The sequence below is a fragment of the Ammodytes marinus genome, assembly GCF_949987685.1.
Source record: "Ammodytes marinus genome assembly, chromosome: 18".
Classification (NCBI taxonomy): Eukaryota; Metazoa; Chordata; class Actinopteri; order Uranoscopiformes; family Ammodytidae; genus Ammodytes; species Ammodytes marinus.
Genome location: NC_137222.1, coordinates 18,694,141 through 18,712,715, shown reverse-complemented (window position 1 = coordinate 18,712,715; position 18,575 = coordinate 18,694,141). Strand labels below are relative to the sequence as shown.

The 18,575-nt window shown below is 40.3% G+C and overlaps 2 protein-coding genes across 2 annotated transcripts; one reads left to right on the top strand and one right to left on the bottom strand.

Moving 5' to 3' along the window:
• Positions 1 to 2,985: 2,985 nt before the first annotated feature.
• On the bottom strand, positions 2,986 to 9,663 carry brd3a (bromodomain containing 3a). The gene is made up of 11 exons (XM_080046805.1): positions 9,455 to 9,663; positions 8,963 to 9,255; positions 8,043 to 8,180; positions 7,828 to 7,963; positions 6,643 to 6,767; positions 6,220 to 6,522; positions 5,988 to 6,116; positions 5,699 to 5,872; positions 4,921 to 5,042; positions 4,173 to 4,447; positions 2,986 to 3,201 (listed from the first exon to the last, which is right to left on the bottom strand). Exons 2-11 carry the CDS (start codon positions 9,161 to 9,163, stop codon positions 3,098 to 3,100), a joined length of 1,707 nt encoding a protein of 568 aa, XP_079902931.1. The 5' UTR covers positions 9,164 to 9,255; positions 9,455 to 9,663; the 3' UTR covers positions 2,986 to 3,097.
• A 1,171-nt stretch (positions 9,664 to 10,834) lies between these two features.
• wdr5 (WD repeat domain 5) lies at positions 10,835 to 18,519 on the top strand. Its single transcript, XM_080046669.1, has 14 exons — positions 10,835 to 10,985; positions 12,354 to 12,463; positions 12,765 to 12,873; positions 13,354 to 13,427; positions 13,728 to 13,817; positions 14,377 to 14,466; positions 14,580 to 14,663; positions 14,763 to 14,818; positions 15,390 to 15,436; positions 15,615 to 15,690; positions 15,909 to 15,942; positions 16,096 to 16,170; positions 16,715 to 16,802; positions 17,296 to 18,519. The coding sequence occupies exons 2-14, from the start codon at positions 12,386 to 12,388 to the stop codon at positions 17,394 to 17,396; spliced, it is 1,002 nt and encodes a 333-aa protein (XP_079902795.1). The 5' UTR covers positions 10,835 to 10,985; positions 12,354 to 12,385; the 3' UTR covers positions 17,397 to 18,519.
• The last annotated feature ends 56 nt before the right edge of the window (positions 18,520 to 18,575 follow it).

The following is an 18,575-nucleotide window of genomic DNA, read 5'->3' as shown; positions in this document are numbered from 1 at the left end:
ATTGGGAGGACACTTTCACAAAGTCTCTCTTTTTTTCCCCCCTGAATGCATTTTTCTACATGGCGATGAAAAGAAAATGAAAACCAAAGATCCATTAATCAAAGCAAACCTCAGTCCCATGAGACATTTAGGAAGAATTGCACATTGTGTGTTCTTTTTTAACACTGCATACATACATGCGTGGTGAGTAATGGCCAAAGTGGCAGAAATGACTAGTTGTCATTGAAGTAGTGGCACTGATCAATCATGCCCCCAAGGTTGCTGGAGGGGAGTGGCGTGTACCATGTGGCATGATGGGAATGCACGTCGCAATGAGTGTGAGTCTCCCTGCAACATGCACCATGCACAGTGTGTGAAGACAGAAAGAAAAATAGGTGTACATGATGAATGGCCCCACAGTGTGCACGCAGTCGGGGCTTCCTCTTTTCCTCTCACAGCACCAATGTTATGATTCATTTGACACTGTTTTATAAAAAGGGCAGTACGCTCAGGGACTTGGAATGTGTCTTATCTTTTATAGTAGTAGTTTAGTTTTCTCTTAAAGGTAGAGTCAGCGGTTCTGGAGTGCGCTTGTTGTCAAAATCACTTTTTGTCAAAATCAGTGAACATCTCCTCACGATCCGCAACCTGGAAACACACTCGAAACACACACACAGTATGCATACTCTGTGTGTGTTTCGAGTTTTTACACACCGCTAAGCCTAGGCTTTGTATTAACATTACATTTGTTTTCAGTGCACGTACAGTAAGACCAGGTTCAGAGGAGGCTCACTGATTTTGACAAAAAAGGGATTTTGACAACATTTGCCGGAATCACTGACTCCTCCTTTCAGAAAAGTGACTTCATTGAAACATGTATTGCATAATATAAAATAATTCATTCCAATTGCAATATTTGCTTCTATACAAAAAGTGAAACCATGAGAACTAACCATAGCACAGATGATGGTGCATGATAGCCATCTGCTGGTAGATTACTGTATTGCAAGCAGCCACAGACGCAGATATCCAGCTGTGCATTCTACTTTACTCTGTTCCAAATATGAGCCGGTGATTCACCACAACCATCATCTCATAGAAAACAACACTGACTACAACACATCCCCAGGGCTTTCAGGCCCCTGTTGAAGGAAGTTAAACACTGAGGTCTGCTGGAGCGTAAGCTGGTGGAGCAGCCAGCTGTTTGGACCGGTCAGCTCTGGCTGTGTGCCACTTTCAGCTGAGCAGTTGGCACGGCGAGCTGGAGGTGGACTAAATGGTTCAGGCAGGCAAGAGGGCTGTCTCTCACTGTTTGTGTCAAAAAGAACACACATTTTAAGGGTATTTCACATCTATTATGTTTAAAACATCACACGGTAACCTTTGGGCTTTTACCTTTTTTAACAAAAACAAAACCTATACATAAGAGCCTCATGTTAAAGGTGCACTATGCACTTTCAGGGGAGGGGGATTTATTTACATTTGCAGAGCCTGCAGTTAGCGTAAAAGAAATGTTTTTCTCTACATGTAATTCGTAGTATTGAAAAATCCTAGCATCATACATCAAAACAAAATTATTTCGGGGCGTCTGTAGCCAAACATATGACTAGAATATGTTTGTAAACAAAAGTGTGGGCCCTGCTTCAATAAACAACAGCAACAGTGAAACAGTTACTTTCCAGGTAGCTTTCTCATTTCAAACAGTGTTCCAGGGATCCAATTTTCCTGCGAGGAAAGTTTGTTTATTCAGTTGTGAGAACATACCTTAGAAAATGTTCACTTCTATGACACACTCAAAGTGACATAGTGCACCCTATAATAATAATAGGATCTTATCCTAAGAGGTTTAGAAACATGACTTATTGTAATAAATATGTAAAGTCCATTAGACATATACTAGCTGTTTTGAATGTCTTTATTAAGGAGTTTAGGATTTTTAAACATTATTTTCTAGTCCTCAGTAGTTGACCATTTTCATTTCAATACTGAAAATAAAAAGATTTAATTGCTTAGACTTGAAGGAGACGTTAGGCAATATATCATTTATTTTCTTAGTCATAATTGTGTTGCATGGTAACGTGGTTATGAGAGCAGTCTGATTTCATAAGGTCTGCACTGCATAACCAAGTAACACAAATACAGGTGAAATAAGACTTAAGACTCACTTTGTTGGTGTATTTCGATTTTTAAGTCTCTGTGAATTGAATGGAGCAACATGAGAAAGTGAGACCTTCAAAGTGCTATAGCTGATAAGCAAGCTTTTCAATGGAGGCGACTTGCTAAGTGAAATGTGACACCTTTTGGGAGTCTGGGGGGAAAAAACTCCTTAACACCTTAACAATAAGTACTTCCAAAGCTTGATCTAGACCCGACTCTGGCGATACATTTGAGAAAAGTTGTTGGAAAGGTCATTTAAAACAGTCCACTTATTTTTTCTGATAAAAAAGTTCATTTTTAATATTAAATATTGTAGGATGAATGTTATAGAAATACCATTTCTAAAATCGTAAATCTAAGTAAATGGTTTATGTTTGTTATGAATGCTGTAGCTTTAACAGCAGAGCCATCATACAGCCTCGATTGCACAGGCAGTGTGTGAACTCTTTAGCCGTATACATTTCCACACTTGACCACCCAATCCTGAAAAGCCTTAACACAATAACCAGTTGTTTTTTCCACACCAACGATAGCATTAATAGACTTTTACCTAGAATATAAATCACTGAAATGTCAAATTTAACAGACCAATACGTTTTATACAGTTAAGAATTTTGAAAAAAAGACCTGTGCTCTAATTAGAAATTTCATATGAACAAAATGACTGACTGAGACAGGATATTGGGTTTAGACTCAGATGTTATGAAATGTGGCCTATTCAGCTCTCTGTCTGATAAGAAACGCCACTGACGGATATTACAATTTACACAGTGAGTGAGTGAGTGAGTGAGAAAAAGAGCCAAACACGGAATAAAAAAAGTAACGTTTCTGAAGTTTATTTTTCCACATATTGAAACTGTTAACAAATAGAAAAATAAACGTGTGGAACAGATTGCGAGGAGCTCTCTTTGGCCGAGAAAGGAAAGGAAATAAAATAAATTAAAAAAAAACATCACAGCTGTCACAAGTCGCTGTTTTCTGAACTGGAGTCTATGGTGCTGCCGCTGTCCGAATCTGAAGAGCTGATCCCACTGACTCGATGGGACACAACTTGACTGCTTTGCTCTGGAACAAGGGGAGTAAAAGGAGGCAAAATCACCTATCAAAACCTTCATATGCTGTTGGCATTTCAATGTTAAGTGTAATTAAAAAGGTGGAGTCAACTATTCTGGAGAACTTTTGAGGTCAAAATCAATAGCCATTTTTTCATAATTCGTTAAAAAGGTGAAGTAAGCGGTTTATTTATGTTAATATAAGTGTAAAATCGCTCTTTATTCATACAGTGATCACTTACATAATGTGCGCGTTTCATAAAGCTGATCTCTCAGTCAGCTGCTTTGCATGTAATCGGCAAATAAACTTATTGTAGTATCCCGAAATGTTTATCCAATCAGAAGAGAGAACGCTACAAACCGACACTCGTCTCACTCATATATAGTATATAAACTCCATGGTCTCACTGCCGGTGCACGCCAGAGCAACAGATGGGTGAATGTGTATGCGCCTACAATGGCGGAGCAGGTAAAAATCCTTCCCAATGTCTGTTTTGATGGTTTTTATCATGTTTTATCACACTTATAGATCTGAGATGATGCTAGTTAACTTGCTGCTTGAAGACGCAGTGCATTAATGTGGTGACGTAGGGACGAGCGAGGGGACTGCTAACTGTAGTAACTGACAGGAAGTTAGCTAAAAGAACCATTCCGCTTGCAGCACCTTTAACTGTCTGTACTGCGTGTGCACTGAGAAAAAAAAATGTGTTTATATGCAGCCTATAGGCTCTGTAAACCGGTATGTAAACAACGTGTATATAAGGCACACCGTAGCTAGCAACATGTCCGTTTACAGAGCCTAGGCTGTGTATATTACCACCAGGTTTTTGTTCAACCTACAGACAGTATGGACGGATACATGGATCGTGAGGAGATATCCACTGATTTTGACAACAAACAAAAAAAAGCGTTCTCCAGAATCACTGACTCCACCTTTTAAATGATCCAAGATGGCAGCAAAGGCTTTTCAAAAAAAAAACTTACTCTGAATTTTCTTAAACTTCTTGTTCAGACAGTTCTTGACGTAGTGCTCCAGCTCCCGCAGCGTGGACGGCTTGAGTCTCTCAAAGTCGATCTCGAACTCGTCGGGGTTGGCCTCGCACATGGCGGGCTCCAGCCTCTGTATGATGTGCACCACGCGGCCCAGCTTCATGCCGGGCAGACGGTTGATGTCCAGGCTCAGCTGGTGCTTCTCGTCGTACGTCATCGGCAGAGACTCGTCCTCTGACTCACAGTCTTTGCCGCTCGCCCACGGACGCCTGGGGTTCAACACAAAGCAGGTTGGAAAAGGGGTTGCTGTGTGGCAGTGACGTACTATGGGATTAAAGCTCTTCTAAAAAAGGATGAGTCAGCGATTCTGAAGAATATACTTGTAAAAAAAAATAGCTTTTGGTCAGAATCAGTCATATATCTCATCACGATTCGTTACCTGTATGTACTATGTGTGTGCTGGAAAACAAACACAAACTGTGTTAACACACAGTCTAGGCTCTGTAAAACGGGTATATTGCTAGCTATGGTATGGCCCCTTTGTTTACCTACCCTTTGTGTACATACCAGTTTTCAGAGCCTAGGCTGTGTATTAACACTACATTTCTTTTTTTCGGCTCACACACAGTACGGACAGGTGGCGGATCGCGAGGAGATGTTTATCGGATTTTGACAAAAAGTGTTTTTGACAACAAGCGTTCTCCAGCATCACTGACTTTAAATTTGTATACAAAGTTCCTACCTGGAGATGGACTTCTTACTGCCTTTGGTTTGCCAGCTGCCCTCTTCCCTGTCCTTCTTCTTCTTTGTCTTGACTACAGGGACATCGGAGAGCGCGGTGAACTGCTCGTGAACTGCTTTGAGCTGGGTAGAGTCAGAGTGTCAACAGAGATACAGAGCTATAGTGTGGCACCATGCATTAGCATTAAAATAACACATGCAGAGAAAAAATAGTAGCTCTGAAGAAATGATAGAAGAAGTAGGCGGCAGAGATTAGTTGCTACTGAGTGAATGCAAGTTGGAGGGGGATGCCACATGAAGGGTGAGAATAAAGCCGAGGAAGTCTCACAAAACCATTTATTGCATGCCTAGGCCAAGTCCAGCTCGGCATATGATTTTATCAGGCGATAATATCCTCTGGGAGCAATCCAGAGGAATCAGAGAAACGAACACGTCATCTGTGATAGATCCATGCTTCTATTTCTGCCTTCTGTTATAGCTGAGTGCCAGAGAAATAAGGTGTCAGAAATATGTCTTCAATGTTAACATGAGGATCCTGACAAGAAAATGGAGGAAACATCCTACAGACTTGGATTGTGGTGGTATAGACGCTATATTTGAATTGTATTTTTACAGCATACAGTAGAAGGTGAAGAACATGAGATCGTCAATCAGGAGAACAGAGGTGTAGCAAAGCCCGAAAGTTACTAATGGTTCTGTACGGAGAATCAGGTTTGGAGCAGCAGACAATGACGGTAAATGACAAGACGCAAGAGTAAGACATCAGTGTAGAAACCCACCTGTTCTTGCAACTCAGCTATTCGTGTGGCGTGCTCCTCTGTTAAGTCGGATTGGTCTATGCTGGAGGAGCTGTCTACATTATTTACACTAAATCCGGCGCTCACGGGTGAGTTAAACTCCACCCGCTCCACCGGCTCGTCCGGCATCTTAGCAAACCTCTTCTCGAACACGCCCTGGAGCAAACACACACACACACAGTGATGGAATGAGTAACAAGTGAAATGGAGAACTTATTCAATATTATTACTAAATCTGACCTGAGATCTGAGTGATCATTTAAAAACACACCTGAAGTCTTTTGGCTTGATTAACAACGCCGTGTTCGGGAGGGTTGTATTTATAGCAATTGGAAAATATCAACCGAACGTCTGCGGCGAAGGCTCGGGCGTCCTGGTACTGGCCTGCATCCATCTTTTTCTGGAAAGAAGAAAAAAAAGTCAAAATTATCAATACTATACTAAAAAAAAAAAATCAGATCAGCCCAAGAGTAAATGTATTTTCATATACAGTCAGTGTGTACTTTAAGAGTGCCGAGATCCATGGGATATTTGATGATTGTGTGGTAGTCGTGTAGCTGCAGCTCTTTGGCGTCGACAGGCTTGTAGAAAGGCCAGGCGTAGGCCTCGTGTTTAGGGGAGAGAAGTTCCTTCAGGATGTCGGAGCAATACTTGAGCTGTTCATTCCCCGGTCCTTCAGAGCTCCTGTTGGAAGGGTTGACGGCTCGGCCCGCCCCTCCACGTCTCACCTTGCTTTCCGATTGGTCGCTCCTGTTTGCTGGGGACGAATCAGGGTTGGGGCTTTCCTTCCGCTTCTGCCCTTTCATCTTTCATTGGCACAACAAAAAATTTAAAAAAACACCACAGCAAGGTTACATTTCTCCTCATGAATTGAGATTTGAAAATATTTGTGTTTGAAGGCCAGAGGACTCCAAGTAGCGACTCACTTTAGTAGCTGTGTGCAATGTCTGTGTTGGCTTCCGGGATGGGTTAGGGGGAGTGTAACTGAGGCTGGGCGGAGAGGTGGGGGCTGTAGCCGGAGAAAATGGTGTCCCAGTTCCATCCTGCACACCTGTACACACAATATAAATATTAAACACAAGTCGTATTTTAGACTAAATAAAAACATGTGTTGTTGTTGTTTTTTTTTATTTATAAAAAACGAGTTGTATTATAATTCTTTCTTGAACAATATTTGTCTTATTTTGAAAAATGTCTAGTGGTTGTGTTTAAGTCAATGAAGATAACGCATCATTATCTGTCGCTCGGGGCACATTTTTCCTCCATTGAAAAACCACTGATTGACTCCACCTATAAATCACTGATGCTGGCTGCACTCTCAAAGGGATACAGGCTGAAATATGCAACTTGTACTTACACAATAGAAAGGTACATTCAAGCTGTCAAAGGCATGCTACCAGAATCAGAATCAGAATCAGAATCAGCTTTATTGGCCAGGTTTGCGTAAACAAACAAGGAATTTGACTTCGGCAACCATTGCTCTCCAAGTACAACATTCACTAAAAACTAAAACATTACAAATACTGTTAAGTAAACAATATTACAAATAAACAAAAACGAATACACAACAACAACGCAGGAGATGGAAAAAATGGTGCAATCAGTCAGTTAGTAATTAAGAATTAAATAAAATATAAATATATATATACGGTATATATACACGATCAGATTTAAGATTACAAAATAAATATAAAAATATAAGTACAGTGCAAGGCAGATCAGTGCTGAGGTAGTGTTAACAATATTTGAGTTTGAAAATATACATGAGGTACATCACAATTTTGAATGGACCTTCAGCGACAGGATGTGGGAGATCTGAGAGTTCAACAGAGTGACTGCTTGGGGAAAGAAGCTGTCTTTGTGTCGGCTGGTTTTGGCAGGCAGTGCCCTGTATCGCCTACCAGACTACAATGGCGTAGTGTTCTAGACTACGCCATTGTAGTCTGGAACACATGGTCAAAATCAGCTAACATCTACTCACCTTCCTGCTACCTGTCCGTCGTGTGTGTGCTTACAAGAGATTCCTTAGTACGTCTTTAATTAAAACAATGACAAAAATTATTTGTACACAGAATGGGGGGAAAAAAAACAGAAAAATTCCACTTCATTACCTGGATAGCTACTTTTTCTGCCCTTCCCTTTGGCTGCGGGTGGAACTATCTCCACCTCGGCCGGAGGCATCATGGCAACTTTCTGCATGAAGATCTTCTCCAAGGCGAGGGCCATCAGCACTATGTCGTCTGTGGGCTGGAGGACAGAGGGACATGTGTGAGGGACGAGCTTCGAAAAAAGGTGCATTCCAATACAACGAACATTCCATCCTCACCTTGTTATAGATGTAGCAGTTGGTGAACATGGCGTTGAAGTCCTGCATACAGTCACTGGCGCTGGAATAGTAGTTGTTCTCTAGTCGTTTCTTGATGGTGCCCAAGTCCATGGGAGATTTGATTATGTTGTGGTAATCCTGATTGAGAACAAGTGGTCTTTACGTTGAAAAGCTAAGAGCTTAAAGCCACATTGTTCAGATGAAGTCAGATGAGGCAAGAAACACTAACATACTGTAGGGTCTTTAAATAAACCCCCCCGATTGGCCAAACATGATTGAAATTGAAAGGGAAAACAAAGGCAAATAGTTAAATTACCAACAAACTGTCTGTTGCTGTTATGTACTGGTCTGTTTGCATCGGTTTTTTGTACATTGGAGGTATTATTATTGTTATCAATACAGATGTGCTCACTGCTAACTTAAGAACTAATCCTTATTCAACTAGTAAATCAAATGCCAGAAATAAAGCAACTATTTCAAACGATAAAGTCATTAATTGAGCACTGACTACTGACTAGGCGTGCACATATACGCATGTTACAAATGTAGTTGATATCAATGAAGATATTTCATATTATTTCATTATGATGATGTATGTATGGGTATGCTAATGATGTATGTATATCATGTATGGGTGTACACTTTACATATGGAAGGAGATTTAAACTGATGCAGCGTTCCAAATTTGCATGTTTCTTGTTACTATACCACATACTGCAGCTGTCCATACAAAGTATGCAGTTTGCGTAGTATACCATACTGCGTAGTATACCATACTGCATGCAAACGGCATATTTGTTTTAGTGCATGCATGATATACAAACATAATAAATACAAATCCTAGATAACACACTGTGATGTGTGTGTGTGTGTGTGTGTGTGTGTGTGTGTGTGTGTGTGTGTGTGTGTGTGCTACTCACTGGTAGTCCCAGAGCGACTGCATCTACAGGTTGGTAGAAAGGCCAGGAGAACTGGTGCTTCCACAGTGACTTGATGACCACACTGTGCAGGTACTGCAGCTGGTTTGTCTTGCGGCCTGGCCGGCTGGGGTTGCTCACCTCGGGGGGCGGGGGGTTCACGGGCCGTGGTGGGTCCAGCCGGGAGTCTGACCCCGCTGACATGACGACTGCTTGTTCTTTAGCCTCGTTTTTCTGATCACTGTGGGCTTTGTTGGTTGCACTTCATTAGCAGTTATCACACCAGACAATGCGGTCTTTTTAGAGAAAAAAATAAGGGAAAACATGGGACAAATGTGAGTGGGGCTGGTCAGAAACTACTCATATGGCCCATAAGTCAAAGATACACGAATATATGCTGCGTGTACTGACAATATGGCCGAATAAAAAGGCATGGGTGTGGACATGGAGAGTAAACAAAAGGCAACACATTAAATAAGCCTACAATCACCTCACCGTTATCTTCATGTGACGTCACCAGCGTAAACAGGGGGAGATGCTACTGAAGATGCTACTGAAGTTTTTGCTAACTCGTTATCTAAAGAAGGCCACGCTGAAGACAAAGAGCTCAGGGGCTGCTTGACTTCACGGCAGGCCACACCCGACACACACAGAGACCCAGCTCACTCTGCAGTAGCCTACACCGCTAGACACACTTAGGAACTGCAAACTTTCTGACTAAAACACAATGCTGCTGCTGGCTGGAAACGGGCTTTGCATCCTTGTGAGCTACGTGAGATGGACCAAGGTGGACAGCGACACCTACTGTGTCGGAGTACCAAGTACGCTACCAGTTCACACCGTTCAAACCCACAGTAGACATAATAAATAACCCGTTATTATGTGTATGGTTCACACCGGTTCACAGTCTATGGCTCAAACAAACTATTAGCCTTCAATGATTTGTGTTCGTTCTTTTATGTTGATGGTGACATAAGAGGGGGGGGGGGGGGGGGGGGGGGGGGGGATACAGGTATAGGCCTAGGTAGGCTAAATACACATATTCATTCAGTATATTTTAGGAAAATAAGATATAATAGGCTATCTAATTTGTAACTTGACAACATTAAAATCTCTAAACAATCAAATTAACATCCAAGGCGAGGTCCTTGGATGGCCTATCGCTTTTTTCTCCTTTTTTATGCATTTGTGCAAAACAAACTTAGAGACGGTTAACACAAATTAACACCTGTGGGAAATCAATGTTCATATATGTCGTTTTCCAGACCCATTTGTCAACACTGCACATATTACTATTGATTAGGAGGTGCTAATAATAGGCAATATCTTTAAAAATAAATTATCAAATTCGTACAAAATGTTCTAGTAAATTAGCAGACCCTTAATTGAACATTCTCTCAGTTTCAATACATATTTAATTTATGTCTGCACAAGTGCACATTAAATTGGAATTTAAAAATGTGATTCAAATATTTTTTTTCAGCAGGAAACTGGAAGAACTCTTTTATAATCAATCCATAACCATTCGACACTCCATAATATTGTCACCGAAATACACCGTTATTGCATCTGATGGTTCTTCAGCACTATCCAGCATTAGATCAGGCAGATCGTCATTTAGAATGGATGTAATCATAACAATTTCTAATAAAAATTAACAGATAATAAATGAAACATTTAGCCAAAATAATAATAGGCTACAAAAATCTGTTCATGTATTTTCTTTTACTTTTTTTTTTTTTTTTTGCATTTTGATTTTATCGTTTGTACACACTCCAGTCCACTTGGTGGCGGTAATGCGCCTACAATTTAAGAAGAAGAACTTCTGAGGGTATCGCGCATGCGCACAGACGCACCACAACCACATTCCCCGCTTCTCCTCGCAGGCTGGCGAACATCCAGCAGTAGCCAAGCTGATTGATCTTTACGTCGCTCCATGATCGTCTAAATAAATATATCAGGATTTTTTCTTTCCCCAATCTTCACGAGGAGGACCAGTGTCCCTGCTGAGCCGCTTCACACCCGCGTGAGTATGGGCTCGTGAGGGAATCCTTCATTGTGTGAAACGAGGGCCCATCCGCCGCGGCTCGGGCCAGTTTGTCAACAGCATCGATTCATCTGAAGCATAGCAGACTGCTGGCTGCTGCTGCACGCTCACACTGATGCTAGCTGTAGCATCAAAGCAGTGGCGTTTCACATAGACTGGTCAAATCTCGTTATGATGAGCTTCAAATGCTAAATGTTGAAATTGATAGGCCGTACCTGCCGTATTATGATGGTTTCTGTCGGGAAGGAACGACTCAGCGAAGGCCCTTTGTTTTAGATTGGCTCTTTTTCTGTTTATTGCATTTAAAAACGAAGTAACATGCTAAGTAAATAACGGTTAGCTTTATAATAGCAGCTGATTGTATTAAATATCCATGTTCAGCCTAACCATACCTGGGCCAGTCTAACGTTTGTTAGCTCATTGCTAACTGAAAGAGCTAACTGTCTAGACCTAAATTAATAACACGCACAGATAAAGTACATTTTCAAATGTAGAGATAAGGCATGATACAGCCTATCATATGAACTATAATGTAAAAGGAAGTTAAGTGTACATTAAAGTGAATACTGTAAAAATGGAAACATGTGTATGTAACATGTATAGATGTAAATGATAAGTTCTTAGGTTAATAAGGCAGCCACAAAGTCTGTATCTGTCTAATAACCGAAAGAGTAGATAGAGCAGCATCCTGAACCAGTAGATTAGTTACAGTGTCATTATCAGTGGTTGGTTATAGAGTGTCTGAAATAGTTGCCATCATTTAGATGATAAGCACAGATGTCAGTCAAATCTTCCATATAACTGTGTATTTTCAAATACACTCACCTGAATCACAAGATGTGAGGTTGCAGTCTCAATGAATAGGGTTCCTGCAGTACCTTTTTTACACATTCTTGAAAGGCATGTGTATACGTTGATCTAATAATAATAATAATAATAATAAGGCGTCAGTTGGTATAAAAAAAATCAAGTAAATCAATCTTTCGAATTTCTTAAAAATGCAAATAAATGGAGGTTCTATGATTCCATTATTTTTCTCAGGTTGCAATCATATACTGTGTATATAGAAGAGGTTGCGATGTATAAACTCAAAATAATTGGGTGGCATCTGTTTTTGAAATCATTTACAAATGCATGGTATGATCCGATGTTTACAAAAAAGAAAAACAACAACATTGTTTTGAACATTTGAAGTAGATCTTAATTTTTTCAATTGGACCACACAGAAGTCATTTTTTATGCCCGAAAGTCCTTTGTTCAAACACTGTGTCACAATGTGTTAGTCGACTATATAAATGTAACAGCATTCCCTGGACTATGTTAACATCAGTGTATCCTCCGTCTCAGGATCGTGCTCGGTAGATGCTCATTTCCTCACCATGGCAACAGAAGACAAGAAACCAGAGACTGACACTAAACCTCCAGTCGTACCGTCAGCATCTGCCAGTCAAAGCAAGGTTTGGATTACTGCAGTGTGTTTTTTCTTCTTCTCTTTTTTTTTTACTCTTTCCTGGAGCCTGTCATCGTACGTGTTGGATGTGTTATTATGGTCATTGTAGACGGTGTGAGGAACATTTTCCTAGATGAAGAGATTCCCGAGACATTTCTGCGATTTTGTTTTTCTTTTCATGTCATTTTTGATTAGCACCCGGTAAAATGTTTTTGCGCTTTTTGGTCACACCCTCAGGGAGAAGGGAGAGGTGTCTTTTTTAAAATGTCACATTGTGTTTTCATTTTTTTATTTATTTTTTTCCCCAGTCGGCTCCTGCCAAGCCAAACTACAGCCTGAAGTTCACGTTAGCGGGCCACACCAAGGCCGTCTCCTCCGTCAAGTTCAGCCCCAGTGGAGAATGGCTCGCCAGCTCATGTGAGTTCTATTTCATTTCCACATTCTAGTCATGTTTACCTTTTTTTTTTTTTTAAACCACAAATCAATTCATCTGACAATTTGATTTCTCAATAAACTGTCAAGTCTATGAATGGAAGAAAAATAGTAAAAAAAAAAAAGTAGATTTCAGTATTTCCCACAGCCCAAGGCAGTGACTTCAGTCAGTGTGCTTGTTTTGTCTGAGTAACAGTCCAAAACCTCCAGACGTTTGATCTCTCGTCATATATGATGAGAATCAGCACATGGTCACTGTTGAGAAACTGGAAGCCGATAATGTTTTAGCCTAAAAAAAATGACAGAAACAATAAATCAATTGACAGAATAATTGGCAATACATTTTCTGTATATCATTGCAGTTCTACTGTTAATTGTATTTTATATGTTATATACCTGTATCATTATTGTGCCATGTTGTTTACAGTGGCAATACTGACAGTGCATGTCTTTGTGTCTTCACAGCTGCTGATAAACTCATCAAAATTTGGGGCGCGTACGACGGCAAGTTTGAGAAAACCATATCGGGACACAAACTGGTGAGTTTACCAGATCCCTATCTTCACTACAGCGGCGTTTGAGCTTTAATGTGTCCTGATTGAAATATATGGATTTGTCATCTGTTTACCCATTCTTAGTAGTTGTAGCAACCTTGAGACAGGTAGTCATAAAAAGCCTATTGAAAATGACGAGCATAAGCACCATGCAACATTTATCAATGTAATAAACAACTTTTGAGGGTGCCATGGTGTTCCTATTTACCCTTTTTACATTGCTTACCTTCTTGACCTCCTAACCAAAGCCTAGTGCTTTTCTAATCATTTCCCATGATCCTTCAGGGTATATCTGACGTGGCCTGGTCCTCTGACTCCAACCTGCTGGTGTCTGCGTCTGACGACAAAACCCTCAAGATCTGGGACGTCAGCTCGGTGAGGAGACACACTGGCTGCAAAATAAAAGCAACACATGATCACATTGACTTACTATTGCATTGACTATGTAACTTTATTCATATGAGGTATTGGTTTCACAGTATTATCACTCGGTTGAACCTGCAGCATGTGTATATAAAACAGTATGAAGCATTCATATTTGTTAATGTTAAAGTTTCCTCATCATTTATGCTGCTGTCACTTCCAGCGTTAACTAGCCGCAGATAGTCCCACATGGCTGGTGCTGGAGAATGCTTGTTGTCAAAATCGCTTTTTGTCATAATCAGTGAATATCTCTTGTGTGCTGAAAATAAAATTCAGTGTGTAATACACAGCCCTAGGTCCTGTAAACTGGCATGTTGCTAGCTACGTTGGCCACTCCTTCTGTTTACAAAACCTTTCTTTACATACCAGCTTACAGAGCCTAGGCTGTGTATTAACACCAGATTTTCTTTCAGCGCAAAACACACCTTTTAAGTGAGAAGTCTTTTTTTCTTTCTCATCAGTTAGAATGTGACATTTCAACTTGTTTTTTCCCCCCATCTTTTAAATCCAGGGAAAATGTCTAAAAACTCTAAAAGGTCACAGCAACTACGTCTTCTGCTGCAACTTCAACCCGCAGTCCAATCTTATCGTGTCGGGATCGGTGAGTATTAAGCTTTTTTTCTTTCTGTGTTTAAACGAGCGCTAAATAGAAACCAGATGTTAGAACGTCGCTTCCAATGTTCTGATTATTCTTTGTTTTGTTTTGTCTCCCAGTTTGACGAGAGTGTACGGATATGGGACGTGAAGACCGGCAAATGTTTGAAAACACTGCCGGCTCATTCTGACCCCGTCTCAGCTGTGAGTTTGTTTATTCAATTTTTTATTTTTTAAATTTTTTTCTACAAATTCCTAAACATAAGAGAAAAGAAGATGTGACGATGTGTCTTGTGTCTGCAGGTTCATTTCAACAGAGACGGCTCCCTGATCGTGTCCAGTAGCTACGACGGCCTCTGGTGAGAAGAACACACTATTATTAACCTTCTTTAACATGCATTATTTTGTCTGGGTCAGTTTCACATTCAATAATCCCGTTTTCACTAAGTTATGATGTTTAAAAAGGTGACAAGTTCAGTTTTTTTTTTTAATAAAATGATTTGAGGTCTTGCAGCTGCTTGAATAGAAATGTGTAAGATTGCTGCTCAGTGCTTAATAGACATTTCCTATAACAGTAAAACATGTAGGCTATGCAAGAAGTCAGTAAGTGGCAATGAGACACAGGGAATTATGAACTATTTAACCATTAAGCTTACTGATTTTCTTGCATATGTATTGTATACAGTATATCATATTGCTTATGTAGAACTACATGAAAATACTTAACTCTGCAAACATGTATAAATAAGACATACTTTACTTGTATTTTTTTGGGCATTTTCAATGCTTTTATTTATAGTGCAGAGAGAGTTGAAATGGGTAAAGAGGGGAATGACATGCAGAAAACTGTGAAGAGGACTTACTTAGGAAATGTCTCAATAACGGCAAATGAATAACTATTTCTTGCTTGGTGTTTCTTTTCATTCCCAGCCGAATCTGGGACACAGCGTCGGGCCAGTGTTTAAAGACACTCATAGGTAAGATCCCACAGACTGCTTTGTGCTTTCAGGTCACCTTGAAAACCCCCCCGCGGGACGTTGTTGCCTCTGGGCAGACATTAAATCACCCAATCTTCCCTTCATTTATAACAGAAGATAATGCTGCATGTGCTTTTTAGTGACAGAAACGTCTAAATGTATCCTATTTTTATTTTAGATGACGACAACCCTCCCGTGTCCTTTGTCAAGTTCTCCCCCAACGGGAAATACATCCTGGCTGCTACACTGGATAAGTGAGTATTAATACGAACCACTTTACAATATTAATGTGTTTTTATATTGTTTATAGGCGTTCTCCTTGTTCATGGTTTGACCAGCAGGGGGCAGTATAACACTATAAAAGGTTTTGCTGTAGTGTCTCACAAATAGAATGGACATGTACTATTGGCTTTACATTGTTTTTTTAGCAGTTTTAACAGATGCATTGCTGTGTTTGTGTTTTTCTCTTTAGCACGCTGAAGCTGTGGGACTACAGCAAAGGAAAGGTGAGCCGTTCTCTCAGTTTAAATTATAATTATATATATTTTTTTACATTATTTAATCAATATGTTCATAATCTGTTGATGATGGTTATATTTTGGATGGTGAGGTACAGATGATTAACATGTCTTTTTTTATTTTTCTCTCCAAAATGTCAGTGCTTGAAAACGTACACCGGCCATAAAAACGAGAAGTACTGCATATTCGCAAATTTCTCCGTCACCGGCGGGAAGGTAAGAGCTCTAGTTTGATGGAGCGTGTTTGTGTGTCTGATGTTACACACACACACACACACACACACACACACACACACACACACACACACACACACACACACACACACACACACACACACACACACACACACACACACACACACACACACACACACACACACACACACACACACACACACACACTACAATCTATTCCTTTGGGTTTTATTTGTCTGGTATTTAATGCCTCACCTGCACAGCTTGTACATTGATATTTTTAAGCTTTTTTTTTTTAATCAATGGAAGGGTGCAGCTAAACATGCTAAGCTAAGCGTCTGCCCTTTTGCCCTGTAGACTTTTCTTTTAGTTTCCCTTTTAACCTGTCATTTAATTTTAATTTAAATGTTTTATTTCTATTCATATTTTTTTATTCGCTTTTCTAATGTCTATTCTATACATGATGTATTTTAATCTTGATGTATGTCATGCCCCTGTAAAGCACTTTGAATGGCCTTGTGTCTGAATTGTGCTACATATTAATAAACGTGCCTTGCCTTTGCAGTGGATCGTGTCGGGCTCGGAGGACAACATGGTTTATATCTGGAACCTGCAGACGAAGGAGATTGTGCAGAAGCTGCAGGGCCACACAGGTACAGGAGACACTCGTTATCCTGCTGCTTTGGGTTTGAGCGCACAGAACTGAAATTTGAAATGTCTGGAAAAAAAAAGCTTCTGGAGAACGCTTGTTGTCAAAATCACTTTTCATCCAAATCTGAAAATATGTCCTCACAATCCTCTTACCTCTCTGTGCTGTAAAAGATGTCGTTAAGTGGCAGGCTTGGGTTCTGTAAACGGGTATGTAAGGAAAGGATATGCAAACAAAGGGGGCCCCATGATGATAGCAAGCAACATGCCCCGTTTACAGAGCCTAGGTTGTGTATTACCACGCACTACGGACAGGTAGCAGATCGTGAGGAGATATTCACTGATTCTGACAACAAGTATTCTCCGAAATTGCTTTGATATAATTTAAAGGAGACGCAATTCATTTCTAAATTGGATTTGCGTCGCTGCTTCTAAACCAAAACAAGCCATATTCTGTTTGTAATGTGTTTTGTAAAGCTCTCTCTTCCTTCTTTTCAGACGTTGTCATATCGACCGCCTGCCACCCGACAGAGAACATCATCGCGTCCGCCGCTCTAGAAAACGACAAAACCATCAAGCTATGGAGAAGCGACTGCTAAGCCCCTGTTTCTCATCTCCATGGGCCATTCATATATTTTTTCCTTTTTTTTTTTTCTACATTTTTTGTTGTAAGGAAAAGAGGACTTGTTTTCTAACGGAGAGCTCCTGCGGGGAATGCAGAGGGGCCTAATGAAATTCAGCCAGAAGAACCAAATGAGCCACACACACACACACACTGACACACACCCAGTATATCAACACAGTCTCCAGAATCACTTGTGCAGTGGACGCGTACCCACCGCACGTCATAGATAATCCTTCTGTTAAAAGTGTGCCAGATTTCTTTTCTCTTCCCCCCCTCCCCCTCCCACAGCGAAGTGTGCCACTTTTTAGTTTTTACTCTACAACAATGTATGGATTCTTCTCTGTTCTGGTGCTTCAGTATTCTTTTTTTTTTTTCCACACTGCATTTTACTCTGTCAAGCCAACACACACACGCATACACATGCATCTCTGGTCCTGTACAAATAAATGGAATGGTTCTTTTTGGCCTTTTCTATGATTCTTATTGCCTTTTTTTTTTCATCAATTTGTGTCTGTGTAATTGTGTTGTACCGTCTAAATGACTTCCAAGGTGGAGAGGTGAATTTGACATCAAGCAAGTACTTAAAAAGGTACTCCGGTCTGTTATTTATTCAATTGGCACCACTATTAGTTTATTTGCCTATTTAATATCAAAAGCCCAGATCCGGAGTAAGTGCTGCTCTTGACGGAATATTTTTTCCAAGTCTTCTAAAATTCTGTGCTGATTATCTTGGGCAACAAACGGAGATTAGGAGCGAGTGTTGGAGAGTACACAGTCAAAAAAAAATCGTGCATTTCTAGCATTAATTTTAGCCCCCTCCCTCCTGTTAAAAATGTCTTAATTTGAACATTTTTACACTTTTTTTTGACAGTGACCAAATGCATGTGTTCTAGGATATGTACATATTCCATCAACATGTTTTGTGATCTTATTTTAGCTGTCTTGTTTTTGTCGTTCTCCTCTGCTTGAATTAGCTCATTCTCTAGTTGTGCACACACACACAGCCGGCAAGCATCTGTTCTCTGTAGTTAACCTGGATTTTGTGCAGTAATATGTTTGACAGCTATAACCTGCGACTTAATAAAACCAGTTTTTGTATGTTTCATGTGACTGAGTCGTGAGTTAACGGTTTTTCAAGCGTTTTTTTTTCCTG